Below are 23,605 nucleotides of genomic sequence, written 5' to 3'. Positions count from 1 at the left end.
GCAATTATTGTTTAATTTAAAACTAAATAAGAACCAGGAGTTGCTGAAAGGAGGGGAAATGTCAAACTCAACTGAGCCCCGGCAGCCTACCCGAAACCACTGTGACTGGACAGTGCAGCCTCCTGGGCTGTAGAGCTGCTGTGCTGACCTGGACATGAGGAGGCACAGAAGCCCCCCAGGCAGGCTGGAGGAGCCTGGCGACTGCAGCACTCTGAAGAGACATTGAAACCCTGATGCATCCTATCATATAAAGTAGGAAGGGTTTTAACAAGAAAAGCGTGACCGCAGTATACAAAAGTAATATGAAACTTCATTCATGAGCTCACACAGCACTAGATCACCAGGCTTTGCTGCTCATGTTGTCTATTGGCTGTTTGGTTGTCCCCCAGCACATATTAACATTCAAATAGCTGCCAGCAGCAATGGATTAAGAGAAAGACATGGAAGAAAAACTGTAAATTAAGAAAATTTTTCCATTAGCATTCATTATTTTCCCCTCATTGCTGAAAGACTGTCATTATTATTCAATTTGGGGGACACCAGTGTTCTACAGGACGGCTTAAGAACCACTGTCAGTGTGTAGGAGACTGTCTTTCTCAGTATCTTTTTGGTAAGCCATCTATCAGGCCATGGTCACAGCTGGTTGGAGACTTTGAGCCATAGTGGCTTCACCCAGCTCACCTATCATTTCAGCCAGGAGGAAAGCATGCATGGATTCATGGAGGTGAAGAGCCAATGCCATTGTATCAGCAATGCCTAGGAACTTTTAGAATCTGTGTCTGTGACTCCTCAAGCTAATGGAACTTTACTAAGCCAGCAGGACTGTCTCACAGCAATTATCAGCCGCTACTTCAAAGGGACTCTTTCATGTGTTCTCTTGATACCCCAAAGCATGCTCCTCAGGCCAGCATCTTTGGCATCCCTAGGGAGCTTCTTAGAAATACTGAATCCAAATCTGCCCTCCTATAAGCTCCCCAAGTATTTGATGTGCATGCAAAACTTTGAGAAACACATCCCAGAACATAATCACAATTCATGGCTTCTGTCTGAGCTTCTCTCTTCAATTCATTCCTCCAACCTTATTCCTGCATCCCAGTCTTGGCTTCTTATTCTCCCATATGCCATCTGATCAACACAGAAATGTTTAGCCAGTTTTTTCATTTCTTCCATTTCCTTGAGCATGCAAAATTCTTTCCCCCTATTCTCTCAGGTTTCCCTCTGCCCAGAACCTTTTCGATACCACCCACCTTCACTCTTTTATTTAGTTAACTCCTTGTATTCTTAGATTCCACTTAGACACCACTTTCTGTAAGAAGCCTTGGTAAGCCTTCAAGTCTGGATTGGTCCCTCTCATTGGTTTTTATAGAGCCGATACTTCTCCCCTCCTAGTACCCATCACATTCTACCGTGATTTTTGGTTTGCCTGTCAATATGCCCCTCTAGACTGGGAGCTTTGTGAGTCCATTGCTTACACATGTGGTTCACGCTTTACCTCAGCAGCCAACACACTATAATTTTAGAAAAAGAAAAGATTTTGTTTTTTGACCCATGTGCTTAAAATTATTCTTGCTTAGCTGCAGAACCAGGCAAGCCTGGTCTGAGAACTGCTGCCAGTTCTGGACCTGAAAATTCCCAGGACTGATAGAACAGAAATGGTCAAAAATGAATAGCCTTCCACAAACAGCTGGTGGATGAAGGCAAATGAACAAACTACAATATTGTCTATCCAACTAAAATTGCAATTTTCTCTAAAATGTCACTTAGGCAATAATAATTTTCAGAACAGATTATCAACAAATAAAACCTTTTGTTTTTTAAATGAAAATATATATATTTTCCCCATGCTTACTTCTGGCTGCAAGCCGTTTCCCTGAGCATTGATAACAGTAAATGCTGTTAACACTTCCTCAAAAATTGCATTAGGATCCCAGAATATTTTTTTAACTTTTTGCTTGCTTTGTGTTGAGAGGATGTGTTTGTTTTCCAGTTAAAAACCTGAGATCTCATTTAAAATCCAGGGACTTTTACATGAACCAGGTGATTTGAGTCAAGAATCAAGCTAAACCTAACTTCAGCTTAGGGAAAAGAGTTTTTTACATGCACATACAAGACTTAACTGAGATTCTGAGCCATCTAAGCAATGAGACTCTTTCTTCTGTCTTCTCATGCTCGTACTTGCAGAGAGAGAGGCAGCCTGGATGACTCCACCATGCTGTCAGGTGTTCCATGCCAGACCCCTCTCTGTAGCCCCCTCCTCCAGAATCCAGTGTCTCCTACCCTTGTGTGCTGCATATCCTTCCCGCCCCAGACATATCCCTTGTAATTGATTAGACCACTATCTCTTCCTTACCAGTAACAAGTACTAGTTAATGTGGCACAAGTCCAGAATTTTTTTCTCCATGACAGATGAACTTCCACCAAGCCCCTATCACTCTCACATGGTACCCACTGTGGCTTAGAGCAGGCATCAGCAAGCGAAGTGGCCAAATGGAGGCATTCTGAGGTCTTCACATGGAATAGGACTAACCAGGTAATGCTGGAAATGAGCCATGGAGATGTTTTAAACAGTGTGTCAAGCAGTCCCAGAAAAAGTCGTCTTGACTGATGAATCACCACAAGCAGCATTGCTATGACAAAGTAGACAAGCATAGTTGGCCCATAGGAATTACAGATCCCATTCAGCCCTCACAGTTTCAAGTGCTGAGTAAGTTTATATGACTATAATAAATTCAGAGCACCCAAGAACGGAGAACTGTGGCCAGCCCCATAGAGTTCTTTTGTCCTGTTATTAGGTCAAAACATTATCATTCTTCACTTAGCTCCAAAATAAATTTATGATAAAAATTACTAGCTCTTGCATTTTTACAGCAGATTAGATTCTGCAATTTGGCAGACACAATATTTTCTCAGTAGGAACTATTGTTTTTGGTACAGTGCAGTGGGCTCAGGCTTTGAAGCAGGCCTAGCCACATGGAGCTATAAAATGGGGATAATAATACTTACTTTAGATGGTCAGTATTGGAAACCAGACTAGAAAATATGAGGTCTGTCCAGAAGACATCCAGCCATGTAATATGAAAAACAGAGATATTCATTGAAGAAGATACAAGATACAAGAAACATTGCACATAGGATAATGAGACCTCCCTCAGTCCCCTTCAAAGTAGGCACCTTGGGATCTCACACAGCTCTCCCAGTTACCATCAGCTTCCCCATCATATTTCCCCAAATCTCATCTATGGTCTGAAATCTCTTCCCTTTCAAAGGTGATTTCAGTTTTGGGAAAAGCCAGAAGTAGCAGGGCACCAAATCTGGGCCATAGGGTGCTGAGTCACCTGGGTGATTTGATGTTTTGCCAAAAATCTTTGCCCAAGACAAGATGCATGAGGGGGACATGTGATGAAGCTGCCAACCACCAGTTGCCCATAGCTGCAGTCTTCTGAATCATCTGAATAGTTTTCACAAAGGAACATTCAATTTTAATGCAAAATTTGATGCAGATTCGTTGCTCAGCCATTTTGAACGTGTTGGCCACACAGTACACATGCTCACTCAACAGCCTCTATACCGCCCCCACTGACTAGTACAATGAAGTCATCATTGTTCACACATGCGCCTTCAAGCCCACTCTCCTTGGCTGCCAGGTTACATCAAGGTCTCACAAACCATTTTCATTTTATTCACAATGGCTGGACTTTTTCTGGACAGACCTTGAATATACAAAATGCCTGGCAAGGGTCTGCTTCCTAGGAAACACTCAACAAATATGATCTTCTATCACTTTCTTTAATCACCACAGATGAGACAGTTATTAGTGCTTCACAGAGACATGATTCATATAAACTCACAAATGCTTTTGAGAAAACCTTGAGGTTTTCATTCCAAAGGCGGTTTGCTTGTCAAATTGTCAAATCACTGCCAAAGACACAACCTGAGGCCAATGCTAAGTGCTAATGATGTGGAAGACAAGACCCAAGGCTCTTCCTTCCCTCCCTTTAAGGACAGTTGTTGATACTCTACCTGTAGTTACAGCAGTGACTTGATCATGGCACTGATACATGAATCAAAATGTTGTAACTCAAAGTACAAGTTTTTGTGAGGAAGATATATTATAGCCTGCTCTGGGAAATATTGACGCATGCAAAATGTCACTATCTACTTAAACATTCAATGAGTGTGAGAAAGTGGCAAGGTCTTGTACATCATCCAGACAAATGGTGAGAGGCTGTAACCAACAAGCATACACCAGTCCTGGAGGGATGCTGGATAGTGAAAGGAGACAATCCAAAGGCTTGTCACCTATCCCTATGTTTCAAGGATAGGGTCCTAGAAAGATACAGGAAAATAAATGATTTTATCATTTAATCCAGGGACTTCCTGTGTACATTTTACCTTTTCAGGATGTTCACAGCGTCACAATGGCCTGATTTATGTTTTGAACCAAATTAATCTGTCTGCCCATTGAGGCAAACAAATGGACTGAATGATTTTTTTTTCCATTTTCTGCCTATATGTATTTGCTCACTATTTGTTTGTTTTGGCATTAATGTAAACATAACCTTAGAAAACTATCTACACATGCAAACCAAGTTGAAAAAAATTAGTCTGTCTATGCCAGGCACAAATCCCTCTAACTCTGCCCTGTAACTAGAGTTCAAAAGAAGTCAGTAAGATTAACTCAAGTAAGTAATAAATTCAAATGAGGAAAAAACAGTTACATTTGAAAATACCTTGAACTAAATTTCCATACTGTCACTAAGTAACTTAGAAATTTTTGGCATTAACTCTGATATACTGTGCTGTTTGTGCAAACAAGTCCTTCACAGACAGACCCCATCACTCAGCCTCCCACTGACTCCCTGGAAGCCTTTTCCCAAAGCACCAGGAACTTTTAGAGACCCTGGTTCTGAATGAGTACGGAAGAGGACACAGAGGCAGGTGCCCTGCCTGTGAGTGGCAGCCTTTCCTTTCCTTTACAGGATCCTTGGTCCTGTTCACTACACATTTCCCTCAGTGCTTGAAAAATGTCACTGTACTTTCCTGGAGCTGTTTTGAATTCTACAATAAACATAAAAGCATGAATGTTAACAAGTATTTTAACACATGTCCTTCAGGAGGATCATGTGCTATCCTTCCTCAACAGATTTCTGCTTTCCAATTGTTTTCAATTATTTTCTTCCTGGCAGGAAGTTCATCTTGGCAGCATGAGGAAATGGGAGCTTTGAGTAGGGAGTGAAACACCTATTATTTTAGATTAAGGTGGCCTGGGCCATGGGTGGGTTGAAGAGCAATATAATGTCAGTGATGTAGAGGAAAGGAAGAGAAGTAGCTACTCCAATTTCTCCTTCTCTTTCTACCATCACAATGAGTTCCTCTAGCAATTGCTCTTAAACTTTAGCTACACCAGTGGGAAAAAAGAGGGGAGATGGGAGGAGAGAGAGAGAATTGTGGATGGGGAGAAAAAGGCAAAACATCTATTTCAGCCCTACCTAGGTGGCACGGTTAGAGTGTCATCCTGTACAGTGAAAGTTTGCAGGTTGCGGGTTCGCTCCCCAGTCAAGGTGTATACAGGGGCAACCAATCAATACTTCTCACATCAATGCTTCTCGTTCTCTTGCTCTCACTCTCTCTCCCTCCCTTTCTTCCCTCTCTAAAACAATAAAAACATATCCTTGTATGAAGATTTAAAAAGAAAAACATCTATTTCAAAATGTTGCCTCAGTTTGATCTTCTGGTTACAAGGAAAAGAAAGTTTTCTTCTTTGCATCTTTCCTTAAACTCAAATTCTTACGATAACCTTTGATTTTTTAAGAATCTCTGTTTTGAGTTAAATATTCAATAGAGGAGATAAAACACAAATTGAATAACCAGCTATACCATTTACTTTGTAACCTTGATCACTCCATTCCTCCCAGCTCCTATTTCCTCATCTTTTAAAAAAATACTCTATGATTCTATTGAGACATGTAAGAAGAGAGATGTAGAGAGCCTCAGAAGAGGCTAAACTCTGGAACACACAGACTCCCAATATTCAATTATCGAGACACAGTAGTAAAGGTTCTCAGGCCAGGGATGATATTAACATGGAGGGGAGAGGAAATTTGCCTCTTCTCCAGATGGTGCTTCAGATATCATCAGGCTCCTTCCATCTTGTAGCATTATAATTCCCTAAACCAAGGGTTCTAAAAGTGTTATCCCTGGACTAGGAATGTTACCAGTGATGTTGGCTCTCAGTTCTTGAGTTTGGCAAAGAAAGAATTCAGAGACAAGAACTCCAGTACAAGGGAAAGTTTATTTAGCATGCAAAGAGAAATTACACTCAAAGAGAAGATTCTAGTATGCTGCTCAGAAAGCTGCCTTGGCCTTTCAGAAAGAAAGTAACAGAGGCAGAAGTGAGCCAGCTGGGCTGCATGGACTCAAGAGACAAGTTACAGAGGCAAAAGAAGGGCCCTTGGAGACAGGTTCAGGGGATTAGTCCAGGGAAGGTGCTGCTGGCCACTCCTCCCCTGGTTGCAAGACTCGTGTGGACCCTTAGATCTTAGGGGATAAAAAGCAAAGATATAAACCTGAGAAAAGAAGTTGTGGGCATGCTCTAGAGAGACAGTGTGCACTGGGTCCTTTATCGTAAGGGACTTTATCTGTTTTCTAAAGGCAGGAATTTTAGGGAAGTTCTAGGGGGAAGGATCTCAATAGAATATTCATCAGCTTTCCAGGTGTGTCCTTTAATATACTGATGCATCAAAACGATCCTATAGGTCATTCTCTGATCAGTTTTACCTTCAAAGAATGTCACCAAAGAGGGATCTGGACTAAGGCAGGTCTGCCCCAGCATGATCTGGAATGTGTGTAAATTGCTCAGACAGTTTGTTCAGCTCTCTGTCTCAGGTTCCCCTATTCCACTTGCCAAGAAACTTTTCTAGCTTTTTGCTATCCTGCCTCAGGAGTATCAGCACAATCTGGGAACTTGTTAGAAATGCCCAAGTTTAGGCCCTACCCAGACTCACTGAGTCAGACACTGCGAGGTGGAGTCCAGCAAGCTGAGGTTTAACAAATCCTCCAAGTGATTCTGGTGTAGCTAAAGTTTAAGAGCAATTGCTAGAGGAACTCATTGTGATGGTAGAAAGAGAAGGAGAAATTGGAGTAACTACTTCTTAAAATTCTTGACCCAGTAGTAACACGCATCACTTCTGCTCTCATTTTGCTGGTAAGAATCAGTAATATAGCTATATCTAGCTGCAAGAGATGCTAGAAAATGTTGTGTATGCAGTTATAGCAGCATACTGTGGACGTCAAGAATAGGTTCTGGTGGACAAATAGCCATTTTGTCAACAGAGCCCTCTGTGGTAGAAACATTATCACCATTTATAACATTGCTCCTTTGGGAAAAGCAACCCAATGTCTACACTAGGGTTTCTCAATCTCAGTAACTATTGACATTTGGGGCCATATTATTCTATTTTGTGGAGGCTGTCTTGTATATTATAGGATGCTTAGCAGGACCTCTAGTCTCTACCCACTAGGTTAACAGTAATGCCTCCCAGACCTCCCCACAACCATAAATATCTCCGGACATTGTGGAATATGTCCTAGGGGACAAAACACCCACGTTAAGAACCTCTAGTCTAAACAGAAAACATAACTTGTCTTTTGGAACACAACCTGACCATAAGTTGGATACTGCTCATAGAATGTTGACTTTCTTCTGGCCTCTGTTAGCCTTTCTCTTAAAACCCTTTGTTGAAGATTTCAGCAAGGCAAAAATTATTTTACAGTTTACTACCACATCCACCTTACCAAAATAAAAATAAACTTCCAAAACCAGAGGCATCTATGCATGTTGACTCAGAGCAGTGACAGAGCTAATCCTATTTATCATTACCTTTTCGGCTGCCCAAGGCATATGCAAACTTTATATTATGCAAAATATATACTGAAGTTATGTCACATTTCTCCTCAGTGGCCTTAAGTTTAAATGAGTTAAGTTCAGGAAGAGAGATGAAGGAAAGAAAGTTCTGCTCATGTAACACAGACTTAGTTTTCAGAAAAGGTCAATTTACTTTTGAATGCAGAAGGCTTTTCCACGAACACAATCTGCTAGCTTTGCATCCACGTGACAAAATAATGTTCAACTGAACATGAAACTGTGCAGCAAGGTTGTACTATCCAGAAAATATATTTTGAACAAGACCAACATTTTTGCTACAAGTAGTTATCCTTTGCAAAGTCATGGGACTTTAGCAAAAGTAAAAGCAATGCATACTTCAATTGTACACCCAAACTAAGGTTTGATTTATCAGATTAATAACAATGTGTTAAATCTTTGAAATCAACACCTTCATAGTACTTGAAATAAAAGAGGAAAAAAAGAATTTAAGTATATTACATCCCAAATGGAAAGAAAGGGAGCAAAATAATTCATCTGAAGGATGTGTCTTTTTAAAGAATGGATTAGTTTCTTGGAGACATTTTTGCATTGCTGTTCATCGGCCGCTCATTTTCTTTTGGGTTCCAGTTGTGTTTCAAAAGCAAAATATGACCTTTCACTCATCTACTCATACATTCATCTAATGCTTAAGGAGGACTTACTCTATGAAAGGCAGCATTCTAGCACCTGTTCACCAAGTTTGCTTTCATGTAAAGGGATGCGGATGTTAAAGATTAAAAAATAAGGATTAAAAAGTAAAAAATAAACATGCCAATCATCCTATAATTTACATGTTAAAGAATAAAAAATAATAATAAAGATAAAAATAAAAAATTAAAATAATTTCATGCAGTGGTAAGTGCAATAAAAGACTTACAAAACAGATCAAGGTTCAAGTGAGGGCACTTAGAAAGTGAGGGCAACCTTTCTGAGATCTGAGATGATGAGGAACAGGGGGCAGCCCAGGAGGAACACTGGAGGTGTGGAAAGCATCATATGCAAAGGCCCTGAGGCAAGAACAAACTTACTTTATAATAAACTTTTATCTTCCTACACTTTTCAAGCATTAAATTTTCCAGCCATCTTTCCACTGTCTCCAGTATATTGACCTCTCCCCTGAACTCCAGATTCTGAGATACAACTGCCCACTGAGCCTCTCCACCTGCATTTGAAACTGACCAGCATCTTGGATTTCACATGGCGAGAACGCAAATCCTTGATCTCCATCCACCCAAACATGCTCTTCCCACAGTTTTCCTTACTTCTTCCATTTGTGCAGGCCATAAGTTTTAGGAGTTCTCTCTTCTTCTCATACCCCTCCTCCAGCACACCAGTGTTTACTCTTGGCCTTCGACCTTATTCCAGCATCTGGCACACTACCACCCTGGTCTGATCCACTTTCATTTTTTGCCCAAACAAATGCAGCAGCCTCTCACTGGCCTCCAACCTCCAGCCTGGAAACGTGTTTTTCAGCCTTGCTCTTCAAGAGCCCGACATTAATTGGCTCTGTTACCACTCTGACATTTTCTCCTTCCATGTGCCTCCTCCTTCACCCCCATTCATTCCAGTCTAGCCACACCAGCCCCTTTGCTGCTACTTGAATGTGCCAGGCACATCCTTGCCTCAGAGCCTTGGCACCTACTGTCCCAGAAGCCTGGAATGTTGTTCTTTCAGATATCCACACGGCCTCTCTCATTCTATTAGAATTTCTGTTCAAATGTCACCTAACCAGGTTGGCTTTCCCAACCACTTAAACACCCCCACATCACCCCTCACATGAATACATTCTCTATCCTCTTACCCTACTTTGGTACCACCTCATATTTTATATACCTTGTATATATTTCATTTCAAACTAATCTGGAAGCTCCTTTAAGGCAGAGATTATCTCTTGGTTACTGCTATCCCCTGGAGCCTGAATGAATGAAGAAATGAATACATGAATACCACCACCTCATATCTAGAGGATCTAAAACCACTGCAATTGTTCAATTTAATAGCATTTACTAAGTTTCATGTTTTGGGTACTATGAGAGATAAGAACCGCGTAAGAAAGATCTAATTCCAACCTTTTAAAAGATTAAGAATTAAGGGTAAATAACAGATCACATTAAACTACTGATTTATCTCAGACTATCACTTAATAATACATTAAATGACATAAACAATATTAAGTAGCATGAGCAATATATTTTATGGTACACAGGAAAAACTTAATGAGGGTGGAATAGAGGCAGAAAAGGGCAACGCAATGGGCTAATAGTGGGGTCACGGCACAGGGGTACAGAGAACAATTGTTATGGGAAGAGAGAGGACCACCTTCTTGGTGTGAAAAGTTCTCAGTGGAGAAAAAGAGAACAAATGGAAAAAGTGGGGTGCAGTTCTGATGAAAGGGTTTCTACGGGCTGTGGGAAGCCACTTAAAGTTGGTGGGTCAGACGACAACCTCATAAAGTTAGGTTTCGAGGAAACTGTTCAACAGGCCATGCATAGTCTGGAAGGAGGGGGAGAAGAGCTGTGAGACCAAGAGACCAGAGGGCACAGTCGAGGTGTGAGGTAATGAGCCTGGGACCAAGGTGATCCAGTGGGAAGTCAGAGGAGCCTGAGCTGTCCTGTAACCCATTCTCTGCTGAATCCACATCTCTAGAGTTAGGACACCAGTGTCAATGGCTACACATGTTTGTAAGTTCCACCGCTGACTCTGATGCATACTTCTAGTTATAGGCCAGAAGTTTAGTCCTAAGACCTTTGTGTACACATAAGATAACACAGATCCAGATGAGACAACCTGTTTAGGATCATGCGGCCTATCAGGGACAGTCCTCAGAACAGATCCCAGGTCTCTTGACTCTCAATATAAAGCTTTCAGGGTTGCAATAAATAAGAAAAGGGCAGAAACTAAATGTGAAGGAACAATTACTGAACCATTCCATTAATCTATGAAGTAGTAATCACTTTTTCATATGTAACCTAGAATAATGGAAAATCAGAACATTCATTCATTAATTGATTTTGTTGATGAAAGGGCATCCAGCCTAAGAAAATGTCTTATCGGAGTTAATTTGAGCCAAACTGAAGACAATTGCCAATAAGAAAAATCTCAACGGATTGAGAAAATGCTCCAAAGAATGGCAGTTTTGTAGCTTATTTTATATATTAAAATCAAAGGAGGAAATGAAAGAAGGATCTCATGAAATCCATTGGTGATGGATTAAGGGGGCAGGAGAAAGCAAAGAGGAGAAATCTCTGGGACTGGATAAAAGGTAAAACAGAGAGACACATACATCTTTTACACTGGTGGGTACAGGATAGTTACTAGTTAACATTTACAACACATGGAGACCCCAGGGGAACAAGATAACAATGAGAGGTTCTGTGGTCTCAGGATCTGGTGGGTTTGCCCTGAGGAAGTTTGAAAAGATCATTACCATGGTGTTTCAAAGGTGTGTTATCTTAGATGCAAAAAGACAATAGATAGGCTTACTTAAGGTAAACACTGGCCTTTGTCAAGGAAGCTACAGGCCTAGGATGTGACCACCCACCATGACCTGCTAGGAATTTTTATGTTCAGACCATCCTTTGTTACCAGTGTTGGGTTCTTGGGTTCCCCAAGATAGAAATTAAGAGGAATCACCAGAGAACTTTCCAGACAGATTTTATGAAGCTTATCCTCAAGCACAAAGGAGGCAGCACAGAGGAAAGGAAGTTTCCTCTGAACTGGCTGGATAGTGGGGGTAGCTGGCTCTGCTTGGCTGCTTTTAGAAGCTGGGGGCAGCAGGATTTTAAGACAAAGGCAGGCTTTCTGAAAAAGATGGGCTTGCAAAATTTTTAATTTCAGGATTGAGTGAGTTTCTTTTCCAAGTGCATTTTCTGATAACTGTGTGTCACACCCGTGCTATAGGGGCAAGATGGTAGTGCAGTTCACTACCACCAACCCAGGAAAGTCATAGCGTGCTCAGACCTTGGTCAACTGCACATGCAGGTCAGTAGTTTCTATATCTGCTAGAAAACAGGCAGTTAGGAGGAAGATAAAGTCAGCTACCTCTGTATTTTTGATTATGGCGTGAAGGGGAAGTGATATTGTTGTGATCAGCTTATCTGGCATTCCTCTGGCCACCTGGTCTTAACATGGTTTCCTGGTCACGTGGTGTTTTCCAGTCCTGGGCCCAAGTAAGTCCCTGTGCTGTCTCACTATGTGCTTAGTTTCTTGGTCTCTGGGTTTGCAAGGCCCACCATGCAGGCCTCCCCTTAGCTTGTCAGATTTAATATATGGCTCCTTTATAGTCCACAATTTGTTCAATAAGTATTTTATTGAGCACCTATGATGTGCTGGCGTTTTTCTTGGTGTTGTAGATAAACAAAGATCCAGCCAATTACAATGTACTGTCATAAATTTCCTGAAAGGACTAACACCAGTTGTACTAGGAATATGTTAGCCCAAACCAGGCCCAGACCTCAGAGGAAGCTTCACAGAGAAATCCGTGGCTCAGCTGAGCTCTAAAGACCACTTGAAATTAGGCAATGTTTGGGTGCAGATTATAGAAGAAAGAACTAGAGAATTAGGGTAAGAGAAAATCATTCAGGTATCAAAAATAATTTATGCCAAGATCTCTTTATTTTTTATTGTTTATATTACAGTTGTCCCACTTTCTCCCTTCACCCCCTCTACCCAGCCTGCCCCCCACTTCCATAATTAGTCCCCTCATAGTCGGCCATGTCCATGGGTCCTTCATATATGTTCTTTGACTGATCCCTTTACCTTCTTTCAATCAGTCTCCTCCTCCTCCTCCCCGCAGTTGTCAGTCTTTTCCATGAATCATAATGCAAAGGCCTCTTTAACCCACCAGTGATTTCAATGCCTAAAACATTACACATTTGTTGACAACAGTCATGACTTGGGCTCTTGTGAAGTGTAGCAATCTTATCTTCTTCCTCCTTAGACTACACATGTAAAGCAGACTCTATATCTCTAATACACCTTATCACAATTTACCAGTTAAAAGTGTCATTGTAGGACCATCAGTCCTAGAATAGTGCTCTTAATTCCCCAATTCTCATTCCCACCTCCACCCCCACCTAGGCTACCCACACCATTTTGTGTATTGAGCAGCACATAGTGAGTACTCAATAAATATTTAGTTTTTAACTATTGCTTTGCACCTTCAATAAAAATCATTTATATTGCTTTGATTTAAATGTAACTGTATGTGACCTTCACCATTCAGAACACATTTGCAAATGCATAGCAGATTAAGTTTCACTTTTTCTCTTTAAAGATAAACAGGAAAATGCAGCAGGGGTTCTTGCTAGAAAGCTTTCCTTGGTTCATATACTTTGATACTCTTCTATTGTTATGAATAGAACATCAACATAATTAACATAAGGATCCCATAGAGGACAATTTTAAATGAAACCACATTTAACTGCAGGTAATTCTTTTATTCCCCCGAGGTGATGCTAACTTTCCAACTAACTATGTGAAATATGTCACATCTCTGCAAAGTAAACCAATCTAAAATGAAATGCAGTAGTTTATCAACTCCCAAAAGTACAGAAAACAAGAAGAATGAGAAAAGTAAAATCAAAGGCCCAAAGTACCCATAAAATGAAACAAAACACAAGTCTAACAATGAGTTTTGGATTTTCTGAGTTTCTAAGCAAAATGCTATGTGGTCTTTGGAAATGGTGATTTGCTAAAAGAAACCAAGTAAATAGTAATTTTTCATTTCTAGTATTTTGCTGCTGCCTAAGTAATTTATTTCAGTCCTAAAGCCCCTCTGTTAAGAAAATAAGCTAAGCGGGCACAGAACCTCCACACAGCAGATAATCAATACATACTACTATGGACTGATTTGTGCCCCCCCAAAGCCCCCACCCCCACAAATTCATATATAGAAGCCCTAATCCCCATGTGATGGTATTTGGAGATGGGGCCTTTGGGAGGTTTGGAGAGTAGGGCCCCTATGATAGGATTAGTGCTGCTATAAGAGGAGACACCACAGAGCATGATCTCATGCAGCAAGAGTATGGCCTTCTGTAAGCCAGGGACAGTGTTCTCACCAAAACCTGACCATCCATGCTAGCACCCTGATCTAGGTCATCCTAGCCTCCAAAACTGTGAGCGATAAATCTCAGTCTATGCTATTTGTAATGGCTACCTAAGATACACATGTATTGAATGAAGCAATGACTGTTCATTAATTTGACAATTGCCTAGGCCTCAATGTGTGATAAATAACTTTGGAATCAAAGAGGATGAGTGGGAAAGAGGCAATAGTTCTGATCTGGAGTTCTAAATGAGCTTTACTCTGTGCACTTAGTAACCTCACTCCAGTAACACACTCCCTGCGCTGCCAGGCCACATGTGACTAGGGCTCCAGACAGATGGTCCCTTCTCCCCAAACACTCTTGTTTCTGTGGGGTTTTTAGGTGATTATTATATGGAGAAGGCAGCCTCTTGTCAACATCTTGAAGTTCGGCCCTAATTAGCAATAGTTCTCAACCTACCACAAGTACAAGGCAGTGATTGAACTTTTTCATTTTCTTTTTTGAGACTTCTACATTGCATCCTATAAATATAGGAAGTCATATATATAATATATATTTTTTAGAAGTCAGAATAACAGGTATCATTTGAGTATATTTTAGACCAAGAACTATTCATGTATAGATAATTTAAATTTAAGAACATAGTTACACCAGTTTAACATAATAGCAATACATGTTTAAACATATTTTGGAAGATAAATGATTGTGTTTTTTTCTTGTCCTTGATATCTAACATGAAAGTGTTTACAATAAGCATGATATAGTAAGTTTTAACATTATTCTAATCTCTGTTCTTTTCCTTCTCACAAAAATTCAAAGTAAACACATATACTCACAACTATTCAATAATTAGACTCTCATCACTTTATACTTCTAATACCACCTAATTTGGGGTAATGCACCTTTATGGACTTCTAGCAATCTGAACGTGAGCAAAAGAGAAAATTAAAAAATCACTGTCTATCTTGAGTCTTGTGCTGTGATTAAACAGTGCTAGAAGCTTTACCTTGACCTAGAAGGTCTCTCCTCAGATACAGACGTCTGTTATAAGACTGTTTCCTTGAGTTTTCATTCTCTAATGACACCATTTATATTTCCCGAAGAGAACACTATTAAACTATTCCTCAGTATCAAGGGTTATTAATATTCCCCTCGTTTGTCCTCAGCCAGGTCTCAATACATGAGCATCTCCTGTGGGGGACTTTTCTTCTTGAGTGCAGCCATCTCAAGTGTTCAGAATTTCTGATGTACAAGAACTTTTTTTATTAATGTCTACTTCAAATGTTATCTTCCTTATCTTCAGGCCATTTTCTTGTCTACCAGGAGATTTAGAATAATTTCCTTCCTCCATTACACTTTGTTCCTTGGAGGTATTTTATAATTGATGTGCATGTTGCTCTCTCTTTCTGAGACTTTCTTGTTTCAGGCAAAATATATTAAATGTCTCTAGTCTAGTCCTCTGGATCTCATGTCATGCCACTTGTCTCTTGTATAACCTCAGCTTGGAGATAATAAAGGACCATTAATTCTAAGCTGGCATCCCAGGGATAAAAACCAGGCTAGTTACAGTTTTCCTCCTCCTACTATGTATCCAATTTCTAATTTTTTTAATGTATGAATAAAGATTTGGAAATTTAGAAATCTAGACGATACAGTAAATATTATAAAAGTAGACCACTAAATTTTATATATGTGATTTAAAGATTTCTATAAATATAACCAAATCACTATGTCTTTGACTTATACTTGCTGTCATTAAAAATGTTTATTTGTCCTGTTACCTGATATAACAGGGCCTATAAACATCTTGCAATTCTTGTGTGACCCGAGAGACTTTTCATTTTAATTTTTTTACTTTGCTACGTGTGCCTTTATTTACTTCTATTTAGAGCCTAAATCTCTGTTTTTATTAATGTTATCACACTTCAATTTGAAATTTTGGCATAAAAATTTAATTAGCATATTGTTATTAAAGAAGAAAATAAAACAAGAAAAAGCAGGTTTTAATAGGTTAGTTTAGATTATGGACTTTGTAAAAGTATTTACTCAGGCTGGAATAATTCTTCAGTGTTATTTATTTATTAATTTTCATGGGTCTACAAATGTTTTGGATTTTTTTTTTAAATAATTTATTTGTATGTTTGTTTATTTTTAGAGAGAGGGGAAAGGAGAAAGAGAGGGAGAGAAACATCACTGTGTGGTTGCCTCTCACTTGCGCCCCCAACTGGGGACCTGACATGCAACCTTGTCATGTGCCCTGACTGGGAATCGAACCATCAACACTTGGCTCGCAGGCCAACGCTCAATCCACTGAGCCACAGAAGCCAGGGCTACAAGTGTTTTTGATTATCATCTGGCACATTTGATTCTTTAAAAGTAAATGTACCCAGAAAGATTATTTTTTAGATACAGACATCATTATACTAAAATTTTATGGGAAGGCAAATGACCTAGAATAGTTAAAATAATTTTAAAAACAAAATATGTCACTCTACCCAATATTAATGCCTATTATATGTCTACAGTGACAACACAGTGTACTATTAGAACAAGGACAGAAGCATATCAATGGAACAGAATAGAAAACCTGAAAACAGAGCCACACAAATACACCTAAGTGATTTTTGACAGAGGCACAAAAGCTATTCGATGGAGCAATTAAACATCCATAGATGAAAAAATGAACCTCAACCTTATCGAAAAAAATTTAAAATGATAATGGACTTAGGTATAAAATGCAAAGCTATACAACTTTTAGGAAATTTTTTTTTTTTTAAATAGGGTAAAAATTTTGGTACCTAGACTGAAGGAAAACTTCTTAGACTTGACTTCAAACACATGATTAATACAAGCAAAAATCAACAGATTAGGGTTCATCAATGAAAAGCTACAAAGTGGAAGAAACTATTCACAAACTATATATCCATCAAAGGAATATTGTCTAAAATATTTAAAGAACTCTCAAAACTTAACAATCAAAAAATCCAACAATCCAATTCCAAAATGAAGTAAAGACATGAAGAGGCTTTTTACCCACAAGGGTATAGATAACAAATAAGCACATTTTAAAATGTTCAACATCATTAGTCATTAGGAAAGCACAAATTAAAACCACAATAACCTATGACCATACCCACACCTATCAGAGTGGCTAAAATTTTTTTTTAAATAGTGACAACGCTGAATGCTGGTGAGGATGCAGAGAAATTGGATGACTTATAATGCTGATGGGAATGTGAAGTGGTACAGCTACTCCGGAAAACAGTTTGCTAATTTCTTTTAAATATATACAAATACCACAAGTCTCTGTGCAGTTCTGGGAATTTATCTCAGAGAAATGTGAAAACTTTATTTTACACACACAGCAGCATTCTTTGTAATAGCCCAAAACTGGAAACAACCCAGATATCCTTCAGTAGGTGGATGGTTAGACAAATTGTGAAATATCCATACCATGGAATACCTCCCGGTAATAAAATGGAACAAACTATTGATATATTCAGCAACCTGGATGAATATTCAGGGAATTATACTGGGTGAAAAAAATTCAGTTCCAGTTTCATCTATATAACATTCTTGAAATGGTAACATCATAAAAATAGAAAATTGATTACTGGTTTACCAGAAGTTAAAGAGGGAGTTTGAAGGAGGAGGTGTGTAGGAGGGAGGTGGTCATAAAAGGATGACATGCTGGATCTTTGCGCTGATGGGAATGTACTGGATCATGACTTTATCAATGTCAAAATCCTGGTTGCAATATTGTGCTAGAGTTTGTAAGATGTTATCATTGGGAGAACAGAGCACATAGTAAATCTGAGTTATTTCTTAAAACTGCCTGTGAATCTACTATTATTTTAAAATTAAAAGTTTAACTTAAGTATTTGTGTTTGTTAGTATATTATAAAGATAAATTCAGTTAAATGAGAATGAGAGAATACGGCTTATGCAGATGTTTGTTCCCCCTCCCCCTCTCGCTCCTCCTCCCCCTCTCCTTCCCTCTCTGGTTTTCCCTGCAAGGTCTACGAGGAGCCATTGCATTTGCCTTAGCTATTCGCGACACAGAATCTCAGCCCAAACAGATGATGTTCACTACCACGCTGCTGCTTGTGTTCTTCACAGTTTGGGTGTTTGGAGGAGGGACGACCCCCATGCTGACATGGCTTCAGATCAGGTGAGTGGCACTGTTGAACTAAGGAAATCGTGCGGAGGCAGGGCTGCGCTGTCCCAGTTCTGGTACTGCTGAACTGGTCAAAAGTACAATGGCAGGTTCTTGCACTACTTTTCCTGGGAAAAAGTTGACCATCAGTCACAGGTGAAACTATGACCTATCACCAACTGAATTGACTTTTCCAGTGGTCCTTGAATTCTCAGTATGATGTCTGTTTACAGGCTGTCCCTAGAAATGAATTAAATTATCTATCAATTCCTCCACTCAACACTGTTTATTGAGTACATTATGATATGTTATAAAATCTACAAAAAATCAGTAAGACACAGTTCTCATGCTCAAGATCCCCACAACACAATAAAATTTATACAGAAAAAGCAGAAAGTGAATTTGTTTTTAATTCCTGACAGCACTTAAGATAGAACTAGGGACATGGGACATGCTTAAACATACTTGATTAGTGAGCCATATGTTTAGACAGAGGGATACTATAGAGACAAGTTAGACAATTTCTCCGAGGAAAAGAGAGTCAAGGATTCAGTAAGAGGCCCTCCAATTAGCATTGTCTGGAAGATGATTACTGTAAACCTAAAGTATGCATGCAGTGGATGATTTGACAAAAATGGATAACTTGTGACAATTGTAAAAATGGGTAAATTATTTTTTAATGCTATCTTTATTTAAATGTTTATTTGATCTGGATTATCATTTTCATATTCTAGACTTCAACAGTACTTTGGGTAAATCACATTGTATTTCTCAAAGCCATACATCTTGATCAATCCCACAATCCCTCACTGGTCCCTGCCCATTTTCTGTAAGGCAAATTCATACCCATATCTGAAAGAAAAAGATCCATCTGATTGGAAAAGGACTTCCAAAAAAGATTCTTACAGACAAAGACTAAGTCCAGCATCAATATAGTTCTAGACACTTCGTTCACTCCCTCAGGCAATCCCCACACTATTGTTCATGTCTGTGGGTCAATCATACATGTTCTTTGACTAATCCCTTTACCTGCTTTCAGTCAGTCCTCACCTCCCCCATCCCCTCTTATAGCTGTCAGTCTGTTACATGTTTCTATGCCTCTGATTCTATTTTGCTCATTAGTTTATTTCATTCATTCGGTTCCACATATAAGTGAGATCATATGGTATTTGTCTTTCACTGACTGACTTATTTCACTTAACATAATAGTCTTCAGGTCCGTCCATGCTGTCACAAGAAGTAAGAGTTCCTTCTTTTTACTGCTGCATAATACTCCACTCTGTAAATGTACCACACCTTTTTTTCATCCATTCATCTATTGATGGGAACTTAGGCTGTTTCCAGGTCTTGGCTATTGTAAGAAATGCTGCTATGAACATAGAAGGGTGTATATATGCTGTTGAATTGGTATTTAGTGATTCTTAGGATATATTAAAGTGGAGTCACTGGGTCCAAAGGCAGTTCCATTTTTAAATTTTTGAGGAAACTTGATACTTTTTCCACAGTGGCTGTACCAGACTGCATTCCCACCAACAGTGCATGAGGGTTCTCTTTTCTCCACATCCTCACCAACACTTCTGTGTTAATTTATTGATGATAGACATTCTAGCAGGTGGGAGGTGATATCTCATTGTTGTTTTAACTGGCTGATGATTAGTGATTTTGAGCATTTTTTTCATATGTCTCTGGGACCTCAGTATGTCATCCTTAAACAAGTGTCTATTCAGGTCCTTTGCACACTTTTTAATTTGATTATTTGTCTTCCTGATGTTGAGTCATATAAGTTCTTTATATATTTTGGAAAAATTCTTATCAGATGTATCATTGGCAGATATGTTCTCCCATATCGTGGCCCCTTTTCATTTTGATAATGGTTTCCTTAGAGGTACAGAAGCTTTTTAATTTGATGTAGTTCCATTTGTTTTTTTGTTTTTTGTTTTCATTTGTTTCCCTTGCCCTAGGAGATACATCAGCAAAAGCATTGCTATGTGAGATATCTGAGATTTTACTGCCCATGTTTTCCTCTAAGATTTTTGTGGTATCACAACATACATTTAAGCCTTATCCATTTTGAGTTTATTCTGGTGTAGGGTATAAGTTGCTGGTCTAGTTTCATTTTTTGCATGTATCAGTCCAGTTTTTCCAGCACCATTTATTGAAGAGACTGTCTTTATTCCATTGTGTGCTCTTGCCTCTTTTGTCAAATATTAATTGACCATAAAGGCATAGGTTAAAAACTGGGCTCTCTGTTCTGTTCCACTGGTCTTTTGCCAGTACCAGGCTGTTTTGATTACAGTGGCCTTGTAGTATAGTTTGATATCAGGTATCGTGATACCTCCTACTTTGTTCTTCTTTCTTAAGATTGCTGAGGCTATTTGGGGTCTTTTTGGTTCCATATAAATTTTTGAAATATTTGTTCTAGATCTTGAAATATGCCGTTAGTATTTTAATAGGAGTTGCATTGAATCTATAGATTGCTTTGGATAGTATCCACATTTTAATGATATTAGTTCTTCTAATCCATGAACACAGTATATGCTTCCACTTATTTGTATCTTCTTTAATTTCTTTCTTCAGTGTCTTATTGTTTTTTGAGTACAGGTCTTTTACCTCCTTGGTTAAATTTACTTCTAGGTACCTTATTTTTTTTGTTGCAATAGTAAATGGTATTGTTTTCTTAATTTCTCTTTCAATGCCATCAATTCCTGAGCATTGATTTTGTATCCTGCTGATTTGCCAAATTCATATATCGGGTCTAGTAGTTTTTTCGTGGAGTCGATAGCATTTTCTATGTACAATATCAGGTCACCAGTGTATAATGACAGTTTGACCTCCTCCTTTCCAATTTGGATGCTTTTATTTCTTCATCTGGTTTGATCACTGTGGCTAGAACTTCCAGTACTATGTTGAATAAGAGTGGTGAAAACAGACATCACTTTCTTGTTCCTGATCTTAAGGTGAACACTTACAGTTTCTGCTTATTGAGTATGATGTTGGCTGTAGTTTTCTTCATATATGGCCTTTATTATTTTAAGGTATGTTCCCTCTATTCCCACTTTGCTGAGAGCTTTTATCTTAAGTGGGTGCTGTATTATATCAAATTCTTTTTCTACAACTAGTGATATGATCATTTGATTTTTATCTTTCATTTTGTTTATGTGATATATTATATTTATTGATTTGCAAATATTGTACCAACCTTTCATCCCCAGGATAAATCTCACTTAATCATGGTGTATGATATTTTTAATGTATTGCTGGATCCAGTTTGCCAACATTTTGTTGGGGATATTAGCATCTATATTCATCAGGGATATTGGCCTATAATTTTGTTGTTGTTGAATCTTTATCAGGTTTTGTAATTAGGATAATATTGGCCTGTAAAAAGAGCTTAGAAGTCTCCTCTACTCTTGAATTTTTTTGTAATAGTTTGAGAAGGATAAGTGTAAGTTCTTCTTTGCATTTTTGGTAAAATTTGCCTGTGAAGCCATCTGGTCCAGTACCTTTGTTTGCTGGTTTTTTTGTTTGTTTGTTTGTTTTTTGTTTTTGTTTTTGTATTACTGCTTCAATTTCATTACTTGTTATCTGCCTGTTCAAGTAGTCTTCTTCTTCCTGACTCATTTTGGAAGATTGTATGTTTCTAGAAATTTATCCATTTCATCCAGGTTGCCTAATTTCTTGGCATATAGTTGTTTATAGTATGTTCTTAAAATTTTTTGTCTTTCTGTGACATCAATTTTTACTCTTCCTCTTTTGTTTCTAGTTTCATTTATTTGTGTCCTCTCTCTTTTTTTCTTGATGAGTCTGGTTAAAAATTCATCAATCTCATCTCTCTTTTCAAAAGAACAGACCCTAGTTTTATTGAATTTTTTATTTTTTTATTTTTATCTCTATGTCATTTATTTCCACTCTGATCTTGTTTATTTTCTTTCTTCTACTTACTCTGGTCTTTGTTTTTTGTTTTTCTTTTAAGTGTAAGGTTAGGTTTTTCATTTTTTTTCTTTGAGATTTTTCTTGCTTCTTGAAGTAGGCCTGTAATGCTAAGAACTTCACTCTCAGGACTTTTATAGTGTCCCATAGATTTGGGGTTGTTGTGTTTTCTTTCTTGTTTGTTTCTAGGTAGTTTGTTTGTTTGTTTTTTTCTTTTTTTTCTTTCTTCATCTCATTGATAACACATTCATTATTCAATAACATGCTATTTAGCTTCCATGTATTTAATGTTCTCGAGTTTTTTTTTTAATTGAGATTGATTTCTAGTTTCATGCCATTGTAATCCAAGGTAATGCTTGATATGATTTCAATTTCCTTGAATTTGTTAAGACATTTTGTGCCTAACACGTGGTCTATCTTTGAGAATAATCCATGTGCATGTGAGATGAATGTGTATTCTGCTGCTTTGGATGGAAATGTTTTGTAAATATCAATTAAACCCATTTCATTTAGTGTGATGTTTAAGGTCGCTATTTCCTTGTTGATTTTCTGTCCGGAAGATCTATCTATTGTTGAAAGTGGGTATTAAAATCCCCTACAATGACTGTATTACTGTTGTTCTCTTCCTTAAGTTCCTCCAAGATTTTCTTTATATATTTAGGTGCTCCTATATTGGGTGCATATATGTTTTTAATAGTTACATCCTCTTGTTGGAACAATCCCTTTAGTATTATATAGAGACCTTTATTTATGGCCTTTGTTTTGAAATCTATTTTGTCAGAAATAAATATTACTACATCACTTTTTTCATCTCCATTTGCATTGAATATATTTTTCATCCCTTAACTTTCAGCCTGTGTAAATCTTTTGTTCTGAGGTGGGTCTCCTATAGACAGAATATATATAGATGGTCATGTTTTCTTATCCATTTAGCTACCCTATGTCTTTTGATTGGAGTATTTAATCCATTTACATTTAAGGTTACTATTAATAGGCACTTATTCATTGCCATTTTTTTCCTTATACCTATGTTCCTTTGTCTCTCTATTCCTTCTTATTCTTAAATCAGTCCCTTTAGCATTTCTTGCAGTGCTGGTTTAGTGGTAATGAACTCCTTTAGCTTTTTTTAGGGTGGAGGGGCATCTGTAAAACTCTTTATTTCACCTTCTATTTAAATGATAGCCTTGCTGGATTGAGTAGTTTTGGTTGCAGTTACTTGATTTTTATTACTTTGAATACTTCATGCCAATTCCTTCTGATTTAAAGTTTTTCTGTTGATAAATTAGCTGTCAGTCTTTTAAAAATTTAATCATTTTTTTTTTCAGTATAATTTAGTCCCATTATACACCCCTGCCCTCAGCAATCACCACACTGTTGTCAGCTGTCAGTTTTATTGGAGCTTCCTTGTAGGTAACTGACTTTATCTCTTGCTGTCTTTAAGATTCTTCCTTTGCCTTTAAATGTTGCCATTTTAATTATGCTGTATCTTGGTGTGAGTCTCTTTGGGTTCATCTTATTTTTGGAATGTCTGTGTTTCCTGAACTTGTG

The 23,605-nt window shown here is 38.3% G+C and overlaps 1 protein-coding gene across 1 annotated transcript in view; it reads left to right on the top strand.

Annotated features, from left to right (window-relative positions):
• SLC9A9 (solute carrier family 9 member A9) overlaps positions 1-23,605 on the top strand; it is a 534,896-nt gene that overhangs the window by 328,485 nt on the left and 182,806 nt on the right. The window contains exon 12 of the mRNA XM_090275635.1: positions 17,989-18,142. Coding sequence (XP_090131761.1) covers positions 17,989-18,142 — 154 coding nt within the window. The remainder of the gene's footprint in view (positions 1-17,988; positions 18,143-23,605) is intronic.

This window comes from Furipterus horrens, unplaced genomic scaffold, assembly GCF_987537825.1.
Source record: "Furipterus horrens unplaced genomic scaffold, mFurHor1.1.pri manual_scaffold_1, whole genome shotgun sequence".
Taxonomy (NCBI): Eukaryota; Metazoa; Chordata; class Mammalia; order Chiroptera; family Furipteridae; genus Furipterus; species Furipterus horrens.
Note: the sequence above shows the minus strand (reverse complement) of the source record. Positions and strands in the feature narration are given on the sequence as shown.